Source organism: Cuculus canorus, chromosome 18 (assembly GCF_017976375.1).
Source record: "Cuculus canorus isolate bCucCan1 chromosome 18, bCucCan1.pri, whole genome shotgun sequence".
NCBI classification, from domain to species: domain Eukaryota; kingdom Metazoa; phylum Chordata; class Aves; order Cuculiformes; family Cuculidae; genus Cuculus; species Cuculus canorus.
The window spans coordinates 13,189,508-13,206,903 of NC_071418.1; the positions used below are offsets into that span (position 1 = coordinate 13,189,508).

The 17,396-nt window shown below is 56.0% G+C and overlaps 1 protein-coding gene across 5 annotated transcripts in view; it reads left to right on the forward strand.

Annotated features, from left to right (window-relative positions):
• Nucleotides 1-17,396, forward strand: part of MXRA7 (matrix remodeling associated 7) — a 31,894-nt gene continuing 14,498 nt past the window's right edge. The window contains exons 1-5 of one of the 5 annotated variants that reach the window (XM_054082962.1): nt 39-610; nt 8,033-8,128; nt 10,526-10,586; nt 14,590-14,689; nt 17,223-17,303. In XM_054082962.1, coding sequence (XP_053938937.1) covers nt 173-610; nt 8,033-8,128; nt 10,526-10,586; nt 14,590-14,689; nt 17,223-17,256 — 729 coding nt within the window. In that variant the 5' untranslated portion in view covers nt 39-172 and the 3' untranslated portion in view covers nt 17,257-17,303. Of the gene's footprint in view, nt 611-8,032; nt 8,129-10,525; nt 10,587-14,589; nt 14,690-17,222; nt 17,304-17,396 lie in introns of all 5 variants that reach the window. The other 4 variants (XM_054082958.1, XM_054082960.1, XM_054082961.1 and 1 more) reach the window with 4 other exon arrangements.

The following is a 17,396-nucleotide window of genomic DNA, read 5'->3' on the forward strand; positions in this document are numbered from 1 at the left end:
AGGCTCTGAGCAGATCTTATAGCGACCTTCCAGCACCTGAAAAAGCTACAGGAAAGCTGGGGAGGGGCTATTCATAAAGAGTTGTGGGCAGGGCTGGAACAGATGACGCCGGGAGAGGCTGCCGAGCTCCTGTCCAGCCCCCGGCGAGCCGCGCTGGGAGCCGGGCGGCAGCATGGACCTGCCGCTGGACCTGAACGTGGCCGTCACGCTGCTCTTCACCTTCCTCGCCCTCTTCCTCGCCTCCGTCTTCATCAGGCTGCGGGGCGGCGGCACCGGGGCGGCACCGGGGGGCGAGGGGAACCGCCTGCCCGTGGAGGAGGTCGGGGAGGGCGAGGAAGGGAAGGAGGCGGCTGGAGAGCCGCCTGAGGAGGCGGCAGAGCAGAGCCCCGCCACCCCGAGCATCCCCGCAGCCGATCCGAGCATCCCTTCGGTCGCCCCGAGCATTCCCGCCACCCCGAGCATCCCTTCGGCCGCTCCGAGCATCCCCCCGGCATCGAGCATCCCCTCGGCTGCTCCAAGCATCCCCCGGGCATCGAGCATCCCTTCGGCCACCCCGAGCATCCCCCCGGCATCGAGCATCCCCCCACCAAGGGACGATGCGGAGAGCAAGGTGAGGCCGGTGACCCCTGTGATCCCCCCGCAGGGTTCCCCCCAGCTGCCTCCATCCCCCCGCAGGGATCTGCGCTGCAGCAAGGGCGGACCCGGACAGAGCCCGGGTTTGCCCTTCTGGAGGGACAAGGGAGGGCCTGGCCAAAGCTGGGGTTTGTTCTCAGATGGGGACAAGGGAGATTTTAGCCAAAGCTGGAGTTTGTCCTTTTTAGGGGAGACAAGGGAGGTCCTGGCCAAAGTCTGGGTTTACCCTGTAGGGGTAACAAGAGAGGTCCTGGCCAGAGCCCGGGTTTGCCCTTGGATGGGGGCAAGAGTGGTCTTGACCAGAGCCCAGGTTTGCCCTTTTAGGAGGACAAGGGAGGTCCCGGCCAAAGCTGGAGTTTGTCCATTTGCGGGGGACAATGGAGGTCTTGGCCAAAGCCTGGGTTTGCCCTTGGATGGGGACAAGCCTGTTGTCCCTGAGTGCAGCAGTGGAGGGGGGTTCAGTCTCCTTTCCACCCAAGGAGTACTCTTAAAAATAATCAAGATAGGGAAGATTTAAGAGAAGACAAGTGTTTGTCTGTATGAGCTTTTCCTGTCTGCACATCCAGCCCCTGGGAGTCTTCCCAAGAGCTAATCCAGGTGCTGGGGGGGTGAGTCTTTATTCTTTCCATCTACATCCTCCCTCTGTGGGTTGCTGCAAACTGTCCCCTTGCCAGCGTGGGGTTCCCTCATGCTGTCCCCACCCCGCTGTCCTTGCCTACCCCAGGGGAAGGGACTGGCTTCCCTCTCCCTCCAAACACTGGCTTGAAGGTCTGACCCTTGGCTGAACTGGTGCAAGGATGCCTATAAATGCCCCATAAATCCTCCTCCAGCACCGGATCTTCTTTAAAAATAAAAGGCCGATCCAGCATCCATGGAAAAAGCTTGCCATGCTCTTGCCTGGCTCATGTAGGACTTGGTGACGATCTGAGGGACTGCGCTCGTGGCGTTGGTGGCTTTCTCCAGGGGCAGCCCCTTCTCCCAGTGCAGGGAATCAGGTGTTGGGGTGGCTCAGGAATCCCGGAGCGATGCGTCGTGCCCGTGGCCCAGGCCCCTGCTGGCTATTATTAGCAGGATTTGTTATCCTCAGTGACTGCCTCCAGAACAGTTGGCCCTTGCCTTGGGAAGCACAGCCGCTGACTCATCGGATGGCCCTGGGCGAGTCCCAGGGGATGCACACCCCAGCTGGACAGGGATGCTCTGCGTCGCCCATGGAGAGCCCAGAGTGCCCAGAGCTGCTCTCAGGGCTGGGATGTGGGTCCGGCTCCTCCTCACCCCGCCTTCTGTTTATGAGCTCGGATTTCGCTCTGTCCCCTTCCTGGCACCCGTTGGCAAAGGTTCAGCTCTCAAACAGCCCCCTCCCTCATCCTGGCATCCTTGAAGCCACATCTGTGCATCTGCCATGTGATTTATTGGTGCCTTTGAGCACTGGGTGCCTTATCACGCTGGAGAGCCCCTGGGCCATCATTAGCCACCTGGGTACCAACTGGGCTAGCTCAACACCAAAGCTGGAGCTGCTGCAAGGCCTGGGGTACACCAGCGGTCTCTGAGGTGCGTCCTGATTTGCATTTCTGAGTGCAAGAGGGCAGCCTGATCTAGTGGGACATCCCTGCCCTTGGCAGGGGGTTGGAACTGGATGATCTTTAAGGTCCCTTCCAACCCAAATAATTCTATGATTCTATGATTCTATCACCCTGCTGGGACAGATGGATGCATCCAGTGCTGCCACAGTTTATGGGTTCTTCTGCTCTCTGGCTAGCTTGAGTCTTAGGAATGTTTTTCCTACCCTCTGGCTGCTTTTCAGTCCCGATTTCTTTGAACAGGCAGTGCTGCAATGTTTATTGACTTCAGAAATGGGCTTACCTCCTTTACCCTTACTCAAGGCACAGGGAGTCGTGTTCTGCAGAAGCCCGGCTGGGTTCCACGGCACCAGGGGCTTGGCTGCCTTGCCCTCAGCCCCTCTTCCAGCAGAGCAGAGGGGACACCGGAGCTGAGGAGGGCCTTGGCCAGTTTTTCCACCTGAAAAATGGTTACTGCACCATAGGAGCAAAGCAGGGCAAGTTGCCTCGGACCTCAGCAGCATCTGTTTGGGAAGCACAGGGACCAGGTGGTGCCTGCGGTGTCGGGGGTGATGGAGAGCAGCGGGAAGGGGGAGGGATGCTTCCCACTGTTGAGTAAGTGTTGGGGAGCGCTGACCTGCGTGTGATCTCGCAGCTGCCAGGACAGCTCAGTGCAGGCGGCCTGGCTGGGGCTGTTGGTGCCGTGGCACTGGGTAGCACGGCAGAAGGACTACGTGTCATTCCAGCGAGCTCCGCACACGTGTGAGCAGGGAGCGGTGCCCAGGCCGCTGCTCCGGGTGCAGGAGAGACTATCCCCAGCTCTCCCCAGCTCTCCCCTGGGTTTGCTCCCTGCAAATAGCCCCAAAGCTGATTCCTCCTCCTCTTCCTCTGGCGCTGCTTAGGCCAAAGCCCAGCAGACGTTGCTGGCAGGGATGGGACTGGCCTTGGGCAGAGCAGCGAGGGCTTTGTGCTCTGTCGAACCCATCTTGGCTCGGCAGAGGGCTGCGGTCCCCTGGTGTGACTCAGCAGACGAGGCTCCCAGACATTGTCCGCTCGCTGCAGCGTTGGGGCTGCAGCAAGCTCAGGGCTCCTCGGTGCATCAGCAAGCGAAGGGCTGTGCTTGGCACTCCGAGAGCTCACTTGCTTTCCCCCACCACCACTCCCTTTTGCTCAGTGCGTACTGCGCCAGGCGGGTCTGGATTCTCTGCAGCCATTAACCACTCAACCAAAACACTGACGGATGAACTCACATGGGGAGAGCAGCCTTGGCGTGTTTCATGGCTGGCTGGAGCCGTGCACCCCGCTGCCACCTTCCTTCCCTCTCCCTGCCTTGGCAAACCAGGAGCTGCCAAGCACCCTGCGCTGGGGCACCCGTGGGGCTCAGCACCTCTCCTGCAAGGGCAGCCCGCAGCGTGAAACAGGCTGGGAAAGCAGCGAGGGTCGAGGCTTCCCCGTGTCCCTCTCTGGGAGCAACGGAAGGTTGCAGTGGCGTGCCTGCGGTTGTAAAATGAAGCAGTGCAGCAGAGGGAAAGGAGCTCCAGAGTCTTTGTTTCCATTAACTGCTGTTAGTGTTTCCCCTTGTTTCTGCTGGCTCCCATCACTGAAAAAAAGGTAATTAGTGTGTCGCTGTCTGTTCTCATCCCATCCCCAGCTTGTTAATGGATGAAGGCGGTGCTGTCAAAGCGATCCCCTAATGAAAAGCTGTTGGGTGAGAACCATAGTGTCACTGGGGCTGCTGAGACTCGTTCTTGCAAGAAACGGTCAGAAAACTTCAGTTCCCTAATGAGTATTTGTGCCGGGCAAGTGGCAGATGGCAGGGACAGGGCAGGGTTTTTGGTGGTAGCCCAGAGCTGCCGCTGGGATGCTGTCCTGGCCAGGATGCTCGGGAGATGGGGAGGGTGAGCGGGCAGTGCCAGGCGCTCTGCCGGGCGCAGCAGCTGGGCTGGTTTGCAGAGGGTTGCCTGCAGCTGGTGGCTTCAAAGAGAGCAGGGTCAAGTGAGTGACAGTGGGGAGAGAGGGGATGGCTCTGGATGCAAGGAGGCCTCGCGCTTGGAGGTACCCAGCTTGTCCCGGCCAGGGCACATCATGCCCACCCTGCGGGTTCCGGCAGAGTGCTGTGCATCACTCGGAGAGCAAAGGCACAAAGGGGATGCCGCTTGCCTCTCCTACAAAGCTCCTGGTGCCTTTCCCCTATGCCCCTACCACAATCTGTGCCTTCTCGGGGCTCCCAGCACCCCTGGACACAAAGGACAGAAACACAAACCACCCAGCCCCCAGCAGGGACCCTCTTTAAATTTAAAAAGTCACCATCTCCCCCTCTAAAACCTCCTGCCTGTCTTCCCCGTGCAGGAAGGGAGAGGTTATCTAATTAGTCTGGCTTTAATTGATGGCTGTACAGACTGCCTCTGTGCTGCCATAGGGCTTGGGCAGCAGATCTTATGGGGTGGGGAGGGATGTGGTTATGGGGCAGGAGCTCTGACAAGGTGGGGAGGGGTGCAGCAATGTGCTACCCCTCTGTGCAGCCTCAGCAGCACAGGCCCTGCCAAAGGGATGTGGGGTTCTCCTGCTGGATCCATAACTGCTTGGATGTGCCCTGTCTCTTCTCTGGTGCAGCCTGTGCCAATAATTAATGCATCATCCCTCGCAGTGTCTGCAAAGTGGGAAGCAAGGTGGGATTTACGTCCCCCCGACCCTGGGGAACGGGCGCTCACGTTGTGCCCCCATCTCCATCCCAGCCACGGGGCTGGAAGATGGGGCTTGTGTGCAGGGACACGGTTTGGAGGCACCGCTGTTTTGGGGCTTTACGTTGCACCCCCTACCGTGGGCGGTCGGGCTGCTGCTCAGCCCCTTCTGGGTTGGGTACGGCCCTGGAGCCCCACGCAGAGCCCATGGGCTGCTGGAGCAGAGGCCACGAGGACTCTGCCTTTGGGTAAGGCTCTGAGGTGAGAGCAGGCTTTGCCTGTCCCTGTTCCCTGCCCGAGGATGCCATCTGGCCCATCCATGGCAGGAAGAGATGCCCATGGGGTACTCTCAACAGAACGAACGGGGGGGTGCAGCGGGCAGGCTGGCTGGGTGCAGTGCTGGGGGACTGCGTGGTGCCTGCAGGGATGGCTGCTGTGGACTCCTCACCCCACTGTGAGACAGGCCCGTGTTTTTCTCGTCCTCACCAGGGCCTGGATGGCCCTAGAGCTTCAGCAGGGCTGCTCCATGCCTTGTCCTTGTCTGCAGCGGTGATGTGGGAACTGAGGGGAGCAGACCTCCCTGTGCTCCAGGGCGAACAGACCTGGATGCACTGTATCTGCACAAGTCCCGTCCCCTGCCAGGCACCCTGGGGCTGGCAGGACCTTCGCCTGTGGTAGGAAAACTGCTCTCCTGCAGCAGCTGCCTTCTGCCTGGGGGGAAGACAGAGAGCCCCAGCAACGGGGTGAAAGGGAGCTGCCAACAGAGCAGCTGCTTTGCTAAACTCTGCCCAACATTATTGTTTATTCTCTTTTTTAAAGGCTTCTTCTTTCTCCTTTCCCTCCTGGCTTTTCTCTCTCTGGCTGACTGTCTCCCGTCTGCTTTCTTTCCCTCTTGCAGCCTCTTGCATTAGGCTTGGAGCAGAAAGTGCAGCCATAAATGGCAACACACAGGGCCCAGGCGTTTAATCCAAGACAATTTTCTCTCCCTGCTTTCCAGCCTGGGATCGTCCCTTCTCCTGGAGCTGGAGTGAGGCACTTGTTTGTCTCACCATCCTGCCCATAGGTGCCAGAGCTGTCCCTCCAACTAAGGAGATTGATGCACCAGCCCCACGGCCTCCTTGTGTCCTTTCCTGGAAGGGAAACTCCTTGCTCAGAGAGATTTGTGCCAGGTTTGGAGGAAGTAGGGAGGAAATGGCTAGAAATGAGCTGAAAACCAGATGATGCTGTGATGGGGAGCCAAGCCTCCATCTCCGGTAGGGCTGGCAGAGGGCTGTCGTGGATTCTGGGGAGACAACACCAAGCTCTTGGCATCTGAGCCATCTTCCTTGAGTGACTTGGGGCTGCCAATGCCCCAAATGTCCCTGGAGGTCTTGTCCTTGCTCCTGCTTTGGTCCAAAGCCACTGCTGCCAGAGTCAGCTTCATGCGCAGGCGTCTCACTGCAGGCATCTTGCTTGTTGGCTGTAGAAGCTAAAGGGCAAAAGAGTGTTTCTGATGATCCAACAAGTGGTGCAGCTCCAAGGCTAAGAGCTGCCAAAAGCCAAGACAGATGGATTGCTGCATTGTTATTTAAGGTAGAGCACTTGTTGGATTTTAACCCTGCAGTGGCTTTAACCCAAAGCCACTGGCAAGCTGTGCAAAAGTAGGATTCGGATGTCAGCAGGCATGGGATGTGTTGTGGTGAGGGCTGGGTCCATCCTGCCCACAAGCAGGAGCAGGCAGGGAGCATGGGGCAGGTTCCCAGCCCCGTGGAGCCTCGGGGCCCAGCAGCTGCCACTGAATGCATCCCCTTGCTGATGCCAGCAGCAATGCAATCTTTGTTTGCTGCAGCAGCTGGCCTGGGCAGCCGTGTCAAGTCTCCTCCAGATGCTCCCAGATAATGACATGTACTGTTGCCCTGCCCTTCTTGTTGCCCTTCTTTTCCTGTGGGGAGACTTTCTTGGTCAGTGTGCAACTGTGCCGAGATGCTGGCTCGCAGGTGGGCTGCCGGAGCACTTGGGTCCCTGCTTCTCCAGCAGCTCCTGCTGCTGTCTGGCCCTGCTCCACCCTTCCCTCACTCCCCACTGCTTCAGTCTCCCTGTATTGCTCTGACTGTGCTTCACATGGAGGAGCAATGCTCTTGATGCTCTTTTTGGTGGTCAGGTCTCACGGTGTTGCCCCAACACCTTCTCTCTCCATTTTTCAGCAGCAGGATTCTGCCCTGCTCTTGCAGAGCATCCCATAACCAGGGCATGGCAGCCCCCAGCTCGGCTGCTCCTGTCCCATCGTTGCGGGGGAGCTGGCACAGCAGCACTCTCTGGCTGTGGCAGGGCTGAGGAGCCCTCAGATGTGGGGCCAGACTCCCTGGGGGTGTTGGGATGCTCCAGGTAGTGAGAACTCTCTCCTCTGCCCCAGCTGGCACAGGGGTTTTATCCCTGTGCCTGTGTTTCAAGCCAGGCTAGAGGCTGCTCCCAGCCTGGCGCTGGGATTTTGCTGCGAGGCCAAGGGATGTGATGTCCCCACTCCATGCCCAGGCATACCCCCTCCACAACCAGCACACAGGGGAAGGTTCGGCTGGGCAGTGTTTGGGCTGGACGGGGCAGGGGAAGGGAGGCTTTGCATGAAGTCAAGGCCAATCTGGTTACCAAGCTGGCATGGGGCTGGGAGGGCAGGGAAGCTCCAGCTCTGGGATTGCAGTAGGGCAGGACAGGAGGGCTTCAAGGGGGTATCACCTAGTGATGGAGAAGGTAGCCAGCAGGGCAGGCCCTGCAAGTGTTAAGGAAGTGAGCCTCTCCTCTCTCTCCTCTCTCTCCTCTCCTCTCCTCCTCTCCTCCTCTCCCCCTCTCCACCTCTCCTTCTCTCCTCCTCTCTCCCCTCTCCCCTCTCTGATCTGTGTCAGCTCAGCTTCTCCCCACCATCAGCAGCTCCTTGCAAGGCTCCTGGCCCCATGGGCTGGTGCAGAGGGCAGCTTATGAGCTCCAAAGACTGGCTACAGGGCTGGGCATTGAGGTCTCTGGTGTTTCTTGCTCCAGCAGCCAAGCCATAGCTTCGCACGCGAATCAGAGGCGGTGGCAACTACCCCTATCCAGAGATTTGTCCGTGTGTGGTGGTGCTGCCAGGGCTGAGGGGTTAAGCATGAGGAGGACTCGGAGGTGTTTGCATGCAAAACTTTTGTCTCTTTCCAGACCCCACCTTTGGATGCCTCACCCGAGTCCAGCCTTGGGCACACAGGACAAGCAGAGGGTGGATGCGACCATGCAGAGGTTTCCAGCAAGGCAGAGGTGCGTGGGGTGGAGAACCGGCTGGGGAGGTTGGCACAACCAACAGTGATCTTGTTGGTGGTGACCTTCCAGTACCTCAAGGGGCTACAGGAAAGCTGGGGAGGGGCTGTTCATAAAGGCTTGTGGGGATAGGATGAGGGGGAATGGGTATAAATGGGAGAGGGAAAGATTTAGACTGGACATTAGGAAGAATTTCTTCACCATGAGAGTAGTGAGACACTGGCCCAGGTTGCCCAGGGAAGCTGTGGCTGCCTCATCGCTGCCGGTGTTCCAGGCCATGTTGGATGGGGCTTGGAGCCCCTGATCCAGTGGGAGGTGTCCCTGCTCATGGCAGGGGTTGGAACTGGATGGGCTTTAAGGTCCCTTCCAACCCAAACTATTCCATGATTCTATGATGGGATATTGTCCTGGGGCAGCAGTGGCCGGGGAGGGGACACAGCTAGGTCGGGTGAGCTTTTAAGTCTTGGTCCATTTAAAGCAGAGAGAAACGATGCTCCAGGTGCAGATGTGCTTCTGGGATGTGCAGGGAGCGATGCCTGGCTCCTGCTGGGGGGCAGTGAGGGGGCCAGGCTTAGGCAGCTTGGGTGGCTCTGGTGATGGCAAGGAGATGGCTGCGGGTATGAGGGAACGAGCGGTCTGATGGGGATGTCAAGGGCTGCAGCACAGGGGGACAGGAGGTGCTGGCATCTGCCTCTAAGCCATCCAAGCAGAAAAAACATTGGGCTGCAGCTGCTGGGGGTTTCCAGCTCGGCCATGGCACATTGCTGTTGCGTGCCAGCCTGGCAACCCTGGCTGCTCCCTCTCTGCTCCAATCAAATGTTTCTTCTTCTGGGTTGCAGTGGAAATATTTTTCCATCCTTGGATGTTTGGCACCCAAATTTCCTATTTTCTTCCACTGTTAAGTGCCCAGAAATGCTCAGCTCCTGATGCCTGGGGGTGGTGCAGGCTGAACAGTCCCTTCTGGTGCCAGCTTCTGGGGGGTCAGGGGTCCCCAGGGGCATCCCGGCTCACAGGGAGAGGCAGATGTGATGAGGAACCACTGCCCCAGGCTCATGACTGAGTCCCCAGGGCCAGGGCTGAGCATCCCCTCCTTACATCCACCAAGACCGCCCCGTTGGGTGCTGCCCTGCTCCCAGCTGGCCCTGGGGGCAGCCTGGGAAGTGCCCATGTTTGGAAGCGTGGCCCGAAATAGCAGTGGCTGCTGGGGGCGGGAGGGCTTGGTGGCTTGTCCTTCTGGGGAGCCGGAGAGCAGGGTGGCGAGAAGAAGCCAAATGGCTGTGAATAATGCGCATTCCTCACCGATGACGAACTAACCTAGTTCTGGGTCTGGGCTGCATACCACGCTCCAGCAGTTTATCCAAAGCTGAGCGCTGCAAAGCCAGCGCTCATCTCTATGCAGGGTCCTTCTCAAACTCTCTTCATTTCCCTCAGGTCTCCTTCACCCCAACTTTTCCCATGTCCCCCTCAATAGCGTAGCAGCCGGCCAGGCTCCTTCCGCGCTCCTTTTCTGCTCTCTCCCACGTGCTTTGCTCTTTGCACACCAACCCCTTGCTTCAAACCGGGTGCGTGGGGCCAGGGAGGATGGGGGAAGATGGTGCAGGAGGACTCTGTGGTGCCATTGACCTCAAGGCTCGTCTCGCAGGGGTTTGCAGCCAGGGTGCAGGGTGCTGCCCTGTGCAGGGGGAAGGCACAAGTGCAGGGGCACTGCCATGTGTCTCTGTCTTATCTCTAGAGCTGTAATGCTCCTCTCCCTCCTTGCTTGCTCTCTGCATGACTTTGCTGTGTGTACAGCAAGGGGGAGAAATGTGAGCTTGATAAAGCTTGTTGGAGCTTGCAGGAGCTTGCAGGACGCATCTCGGAAAACCTCCAAAATGGCTTTACATGTATTAAAAAAACCCAACAAAATATGCTGTTGCTCCTCCTGTCCACGCTCTGGAGATCAACCACGCCACCTTGGAGGGCCTGGGGCCACACAAGAGAAGTCCCCGTGGCTCGTAGGTTCATCCCCTGCACATCTCTGGGCTGGATGGGGGTGCAGTGGGTGCTGCTAGGAGGGTGCTTGGGTGCAAAGCTATGCCTGGGGACACTGGGATAGCAGGTTCAAGCCTCTCGATTATGAGGAGGCACCTGCAGTTTGCAGCCTTTGGGTGGGACGGCGGTAAGCCAGGCCAAATCCCCACCACTGACTGCTGAGAGTAAAGCAGCCTAACGAACCTCGCTTGCTAGCGAGCGTCCTTTTGGCCTGTTCCCTGAAGGAGGCAGGGAAGGAGCACCCAGCCCACCTCGGGAGCTCTGGTCTGTGCCTCCCTGCACTGCAGGCTCAGATGCCCTGGTTAAGCATGTGTTTTTCAGCACAGCACCTTTTCCTCACAGCTGCTCTGTTTTTGACTCCTCCAGGAGGAAGATCCAGACTCAGAAAACGAGAAGCTGGTGGTGAGAGAGCCGGAGGATGAGGAGGGTGAGTGCTAAGCAAGCCAGCACCTTGCAGGGAGTGTACAGCTGGGTTCAAGGGCTGAAACCCCAAGTGCTTGAGGTGGTCTCCTTCCTCCAGGAAATGCAAAGGAGATTCCTGCCCTGGCGGCAGCTCCTGTCTGCTCCTCCAGATGCCCTTGGGATGTTTGCCATGGGGCAGCTTCGTGATGCCCCACGAAGCTCCTTCCTTACATCCGGGGTGATCTCCAGGGGATTTGGTTAGAGCCATGTTTAACTGATTAGCCAATTAGTTGATTGGAAAATGATTAATTGTCTAATTGGAGTGACAACTGCTGCACTCCTAAGAAAATGAAACAGATGGTGCCAAGCAAGAGTGTGTGTCCGCAGGGGCCTCTGCTTTCCTGAGCAGCCCCAGAGATGCTGGGATGTCGCCAGGAGCCCCTGCCCGGGGTGGCCGTGGGCAGCTGGGGTGGCAGGAGAGCTTGGGGTGTTCCCCCTTCCCTCCCCCACTTTCCATCTGCCCTTCTGGCAATCCCCTGGCGCAGGAGGATTACACCTAATGCCACAGAGAATCAAACTTTAATCCTGGTGCTGTGCCCACAAGGTGAAGGAAGCGCCTTTGGCAATGGAGTCCCCAAAACACACTTATTCCACCCCGTCAGGCTTCCTTGCAGCACCAGTGATCAGAGACATTACCGTGCCGGACTGCAGGAGACCTGGTTTGGGGAATGATGGATCCAAACAGATCCAGGGGCTGCCTCCTTCTGTTCAGCTCTGCTTCAGGGCTGCTCCAGCACTGCTGTGCTTCACCCCAAAATGGCTGCGGTTCAGGTTCGTGTGGAGATGAGAGTCCCTGGCCAAAGGCCGTCATCAGCATCCTCCTTAATTACCTCCTACTGACTCCCTTCTAGAATTATTTGCACCATTTCTAAGGTGTCTTATTACAGGACTGGGTACAGCTCAGCCCGAGGAGGAGGAGGCGAGCGATGTGCAGCTGGGAATAACAGGCTGAGAAAGTTGAGGTTGTTCAGCCTGGAGAAGAGAAGGCTCAGAGGAGATCTTATAGTGACCTTCCAGCACTTGAAGGGGCTACAAGAAAGCTGGAGAGGGGCTGTTCACAAATGCTTGTGGGGATAGGACGAGGGAGAAGGAGTATAAATGGGAGAGGGGCAGATTTAGGCTTGATATAAGCTGCCAAGCAAGCCTGTCAGCAGGGATTCCCTGACGCACACAGGGATGGCGTGGGCAGGCTGTCACCAGCCCGGGATGCTGCTGTGGTGGCCCAAACCACTGGAGCAGCCTCCTCCCGGCTTCAGGCAGCACGGCTGGCAGCGGGGAGGCAGATACTCACTGCGAGCATGTTGGGAACTGAGGTAGTTTTGGGGCTGCTTCTACTCTGCCAGCCCAGGGCCATGATGCTGGCAATGCAAGGGCAGAGAGATGAAAGGCAAATGTTTTATTTAATATGAGATCACAGAGGCTCCGAGTAAGTAGGTCACCTCATATTTCTGTAGTGTTTTCACTGTCCACATGAAAACCTGGGCCTCCCCCTTTCCGTTGTGTTTCCTGAAGTTTGTTTTCAGTCTGCAAAGAAAGTTCCTGAGCTCAGAAAACATCCAGTGGTTTCCAAAGACGCACACTGGCTCCTTTTTAACCACAAAGTGTGGGCAGGGACGTGGGCAGCCCACGTCCTTATTCTTTTCTGGCAGGGTGGCAATTAAACTGCTCTTTTTGGGACAGGCAAAATCCCAAATTTCAATTTACTTAGTAGAAAGCCACATAAGGGAAATGAACTTAATTGTCCTTGATATCAGGCAAGCTATACAGACATAACGAAATGGCTCCTGTGCTGCATCAGGCTAGGAAACAGGATGTTCCATGGAATTTTCATTCCATGCACTTTTATGACCACCCAAAGGGCTGATAAGCTGATAACGCTGAAAACAGTGTTACTGCTTGTTTTCAGCTGGCCAGAGTTGTTTGTCTGCCTGTTCAGAGCGTTTTCCCACTGAGGGAAATAGGATATGGATGAACTGAGGGGTCGGGTCTGTGGGAGCCTCAAGGTTCTTGTGTTCGGATGCTTGTGCAAATGCCAGGGGAAGGGTCTGCCTCATTGTTCCCCTAGGAGCCCCGATGGGGTTTTGACATTCGAGAAACTCTGGATGAGTAATCCAGGATTTCTCAGGGAAGTTCACCGAGATCAGGGATGGGGTTATTAGAAGAAGGGAGGAAATGTGGATTTCTGCAGGGAGGAGTCTGTTAAATTCCCAGCCTGTTACCATCGGTCCGGGCACACTCCATATGCGAGCGGCAGTCGCCTTGCAGCAGCCAGCGCGCTCGGTCCCGTACCTGCCGGCACAGCCTTGCACCACGAGGTTTTGATACCTTGGGCTTCCCCACTTACAAAATGAGGCTCTGATTTACCCCTTCTGTGGAGTCCCCAAGGTCTGCGAGAGCTCTGTGAGCAGCTGAATGCATGAGTGAGCATAGAGAAATCACTACATCAAGCAGCTGACCTTGGACACAGGGAGAAAACCCTTATGGGCAGTATGGAGGGGACAATAAAGGGAAGCCACTGATGCTGAATCCTTCTGGGTGTGAGGAAGGGAGGAGAGAGCATGTGGGGTGTTTATCATTTGGGCAGTTGAAAGAGGAGAGACTGGCATGAATGTGGAGCCTGCAATAGCAGCAGCAAGGATTGGAAGGGGTTTCCTAGGTGGCTGGGGACAGGGGATGGGTCTATGAGTTGTGTACAAGTCAAGGCTTTTTCTCCTGCCACAGAAGTCAGCAGAATTTCACCACTTTGGGTGGCTTGCTGGTGCTGGGAGGTATCATCTTGGATGTTTGGTTTGTAGATAATGTGCAATTTTTCAGGGCCACGCAGATAATACAATAACCTCTTCCTTTTGTGGACCCCATAGAAGCATCTGCAGAGCGCTGAAGGTTGGTGGAAGCAGCAGATGTTTCTGGGTGGATGTGGAAACAGCAATACTAGATGGCTTGATGTGAAGCAGCCGAGTCCTGCAGTCCTTGGGAAATAAAGGCTTGCAGATAAACAGCCCAGAGACAACCAATAACTATCCAAAGCAGCCGCTTTTCCCAGGCCGCTCTTTGGATTGACCTCCACTCCTGTTGTTTTCTCCCATATGTAGGAAGATAAAGAAGGGGAGAGGTTTTTAAAAGCAAACAGTGCTCAAACAAAATCCGATTGGAAAAGGATCAGCTTTGGCTCAGAGTCCATGAGCTTCAGTGCTCTAATTAGCACAGGGCTGAGGCTGGCCAGCTGGGTAGGAGAGCACCCAGGCCTGGAGGAGGAGACCTCAGTTTCCTCTCCAGGTCCATCAGCTGGTGACAGAGGGGCTTGAACCCAGCTGCGTTGGTGCTCCTGGGGCTGCCTTGACTCAGCTCTCTTTGCAGCCCTAGGATTTGCTGTGTGGCACCTCCTTTTTTCACAGGCTTTGTCATGGGCTGCAGGAGAGCGGCTGGGCTGTGTGGCCTGGAACTGCTCTGCTCGTGGCACCATCCCTGCGCCCCAGGCACAGGAAAGGGCCCCGGTCAAGGAGAGGGAAGGAGGAGGAATGCGAGTCTGGAGGGGAGAAGGGGAAAACGCTGCGAGCTAATCAGGGCAGGATTAGCATGTCTTGATAAGCCAAGATAGGCCTGGAAGGCTTTGAATCCATGGAGAGCAATAGCACACCATTCCTGTGCTGTAGGATTTACTTGTATCTGCTTCTAAGCAGGGCTGCTGGCTTGCAGCAGTCCTTACTGTTGCCAGCAGTCCTGCCATCCACTGCCCAGCCCCTCCTTGGCTCTCTGCAATCCATACAGCTTCCCCGACCCTGCCCAGGCTTTCTTGTGACTGGAACTGACCAAGGAATAGTGTTTTGGGGTGCCCATAGTGTTTGGGGGGTGTGTGCAGGAACAGGGGTCAGCAAGCATCTCAAGGAAACCACCACACTGCTGTTATCGTTGCTCTCGGAAGGTCTTTGGCTCATGCAATCCACTGCTCTTTGTCTCTCCCTCTCCAGCTACAGATGAGCCGTTCTCTTTTAAATACAGTCCTGGAAAGCTGAGGGGAAACCAGTACAAGTCAATGATGACCAAAGAGGAGCTTGAGGAAGAACAAAGGTAAATTGAGTTTCCTTTTTCTACTTGCCCAAGGCCATCTGGTTGGCATCTTCTTGTAGCCAGTTGGATGTGTTCAGACCTCTCTGTCCCCATAACCACCTTAGCAGCTCAGTGTCTCATTGCACTGTGATCCAGACCTCTCTCACCCAGGATGACATGGGAACAAATAAAGTCATCCTGATTTAAGAGACCAGTATGGGGCCACAGAGTCTCTCTTTGGAGCTGTTCAAGCACCTCCTCTGGATGCTTAGACCAAATTTCCCAGCTGATGAAAGCTGCTGTAGTTCTCCTGATCCCATTAGCACCATGTTGATCTACATTTGTTGAGGACCTGGTCTCTAGCTACTTCCGCTCCCTTTACCCTGAGGATGGCCTCCAAACAGAGGACATAAGTGTAGCTCTGAAATACTGGAGCAAAGTGAGTGAGCGTGGAGCTTTAGAGTTCACCGTGATGGGGCTGAGACTGGAAATGTCTGTAAGCAGGACTGGCCTCTCAGCTGTAAGCAGAGGGGATTTGCCACATAGTGGGCCTGGGAGAGATGGAGAATTGTCCATTTAACACTTCTTGGTAAAGTTTCCACCTGAGCCCTGCATGAAGAAAGGAAAAGCCTGTCCTATTATCAATAACAAGCTTTCTAGCTCAAGATTTTCCAGCCTATACAAAGGGAAATCAAGCCCAACCTCACACCTTGAGTAGCAAAGCCAGTCTGTGCTGTCAGTGTGAAGTCTCTGCTCATGTGCAGAGGGAGTCCTTCAGCCCACGGGCATGCAGAGCCCGTGCTGAACCAGAGATGCCCAAAACTGAGCCACGGGCTTTGCCCTGCAAACAGGCTCTGTGGCAGGTTGCTCCCTAGCAGATGACTGCAGCTGGTAGCCCTTCTGTCTTGGGTGAGCTGCAGGGAACTGATTTCCCAGTGGTGGCTCATCAAGCCTGGGAGATGTTGTTCTCTCCATTGCTGTCCAAAGGTTGTGGAAGCCAACTCTCCATCCAGTGGTGTGCACCTCCTGGAATAATTTGGGGCAATTTGTCACCCCTTGCCTGTGATGCCATGGTCCAAGTACCACCACAACTGGCACAGTGTAAATACCTGACGTGGATCAAGTGGACACTTGACTGCAACAGGGAAGGCAAGGATGGAGGGATTGCAGCTTGCCCAGGGTCACACATGCTCTTGCCGGCAAGCCTTGCCTCGAGGCCCTTGGGTATCTTCTCTGGGTTGCTGGTGGCTGGGCTGGCCAAGGTTTGTCTCCGTGGCAGGAGCAGGGCACTGGGGTAGGCAGCATAAATCTAGAGACCTGCCCAAGGGCTGGCACTGACACACGTTTTCTAGGGTCCTGGCAGAGATTGGGTGGTGCACAGGGCTCACTAGCCAAGCCTGCAGCCATTCTTTCCATGTCAAACCTGACTTTCCCACTAAGGAATGTCTTCCCTTTCTCCCCTGGCTTCTGGGCTCCCAGTTGTCCTCAGATCTTGGGCTTCACCTACCTTATAGCACTGCCAGGAACAAAGGTCTGCAAGGGCTGTGTGCTTTGGGGTCAGCAAGAGAAACAAGCTCTGGTTCCCTCTGGCACAGGGTTGATTCTGCATTGGTGACATCAGGAAAGATGTTGTTTGCTTGCTTTCTTTTCTTATATCTTATATAGCATGCCTGAAGCCCCCGACCTGTAACATACTAAGCAGATCTGTTCATGTCACTATATTTTTCACCTGGGGGGTGGAATGAACTGAATGCCTGTGAGAGAAACCAGTGGGGCTCAGTGGGAATTGCTTTTCAGGATCCTGCTAAGCACCAATGCAAAAATCAACAGGCAAACTTGCAGCAGGCAAGTTCAAACCCTAAGCACCGGCAGCTCCATCCAAACCAGCTGAGCAATCGCTGCTCAGGTTTTCAGGGACAAGAGTCCTGCAGGGCCTCAAGCTGGTTCCTCTGTGGCAATGAACGCTCCTGCTGTCACCTGGGAACCCTGAGGGGACATTGCCTATGGACAGAGGTGGGATTGGGGGGTTGCACTCAGAACTGTAGAGCAGCTTCCAGTGGCTGATGGACCTTTCCTGGGCAAGTGGGAACTCCCAGGCATTGCAACTTGTGTCCGACTGCAGTGGTCCCAGGGCAGGACAGGGCACCTAAAACCCCTGGACAGTGCCTGGGCATCAGGTCAGCAGCCTTCCACGCTGAGGACCTTTGGCAGATGTGTTTTTCCTACTGCTCCTTTATTTTCTTCTCTTCCATATTTGTGTTTTTCATTTCTTTAAGGCAGCTTTGTGAATTTTTTTTGTCTTGCTTTGTTGCTGGCTTACATTTTCCCCCTGCCAAATCTTCACTGTGGCATCAGCAGCTTTTCATTTCAGGCCTCGCAGGTGCTGTAAGGGCAGGGCTGCTGCCAGGTAAGCTCCTGGGCGAGCTGAGCGCAGCAGCTCAGCCCCAGTCCTGCGTATTTCTCCCTCAGCAGCCTCATCCCTCTCCCCGATTCCACACACCCCAACCTTGCTGTCGATCTGCTGTGACCCAGGTTTGCCACCTTTATGTTGCAGGATTGAGCTGACCTCTGATCTCACATCTCTGTAGCAAGTACCTTAGGTCCTCGGCCACAAACATTCTTGCAAATCTTTTTGGTAAGGACACGCCGTTTCTTAGAAGTAGCAGTACCACTGATGGGATCTGCTAACGTGGGGTTTGGGTCTCATTTTCTGGGGGAGGGTCTGTTT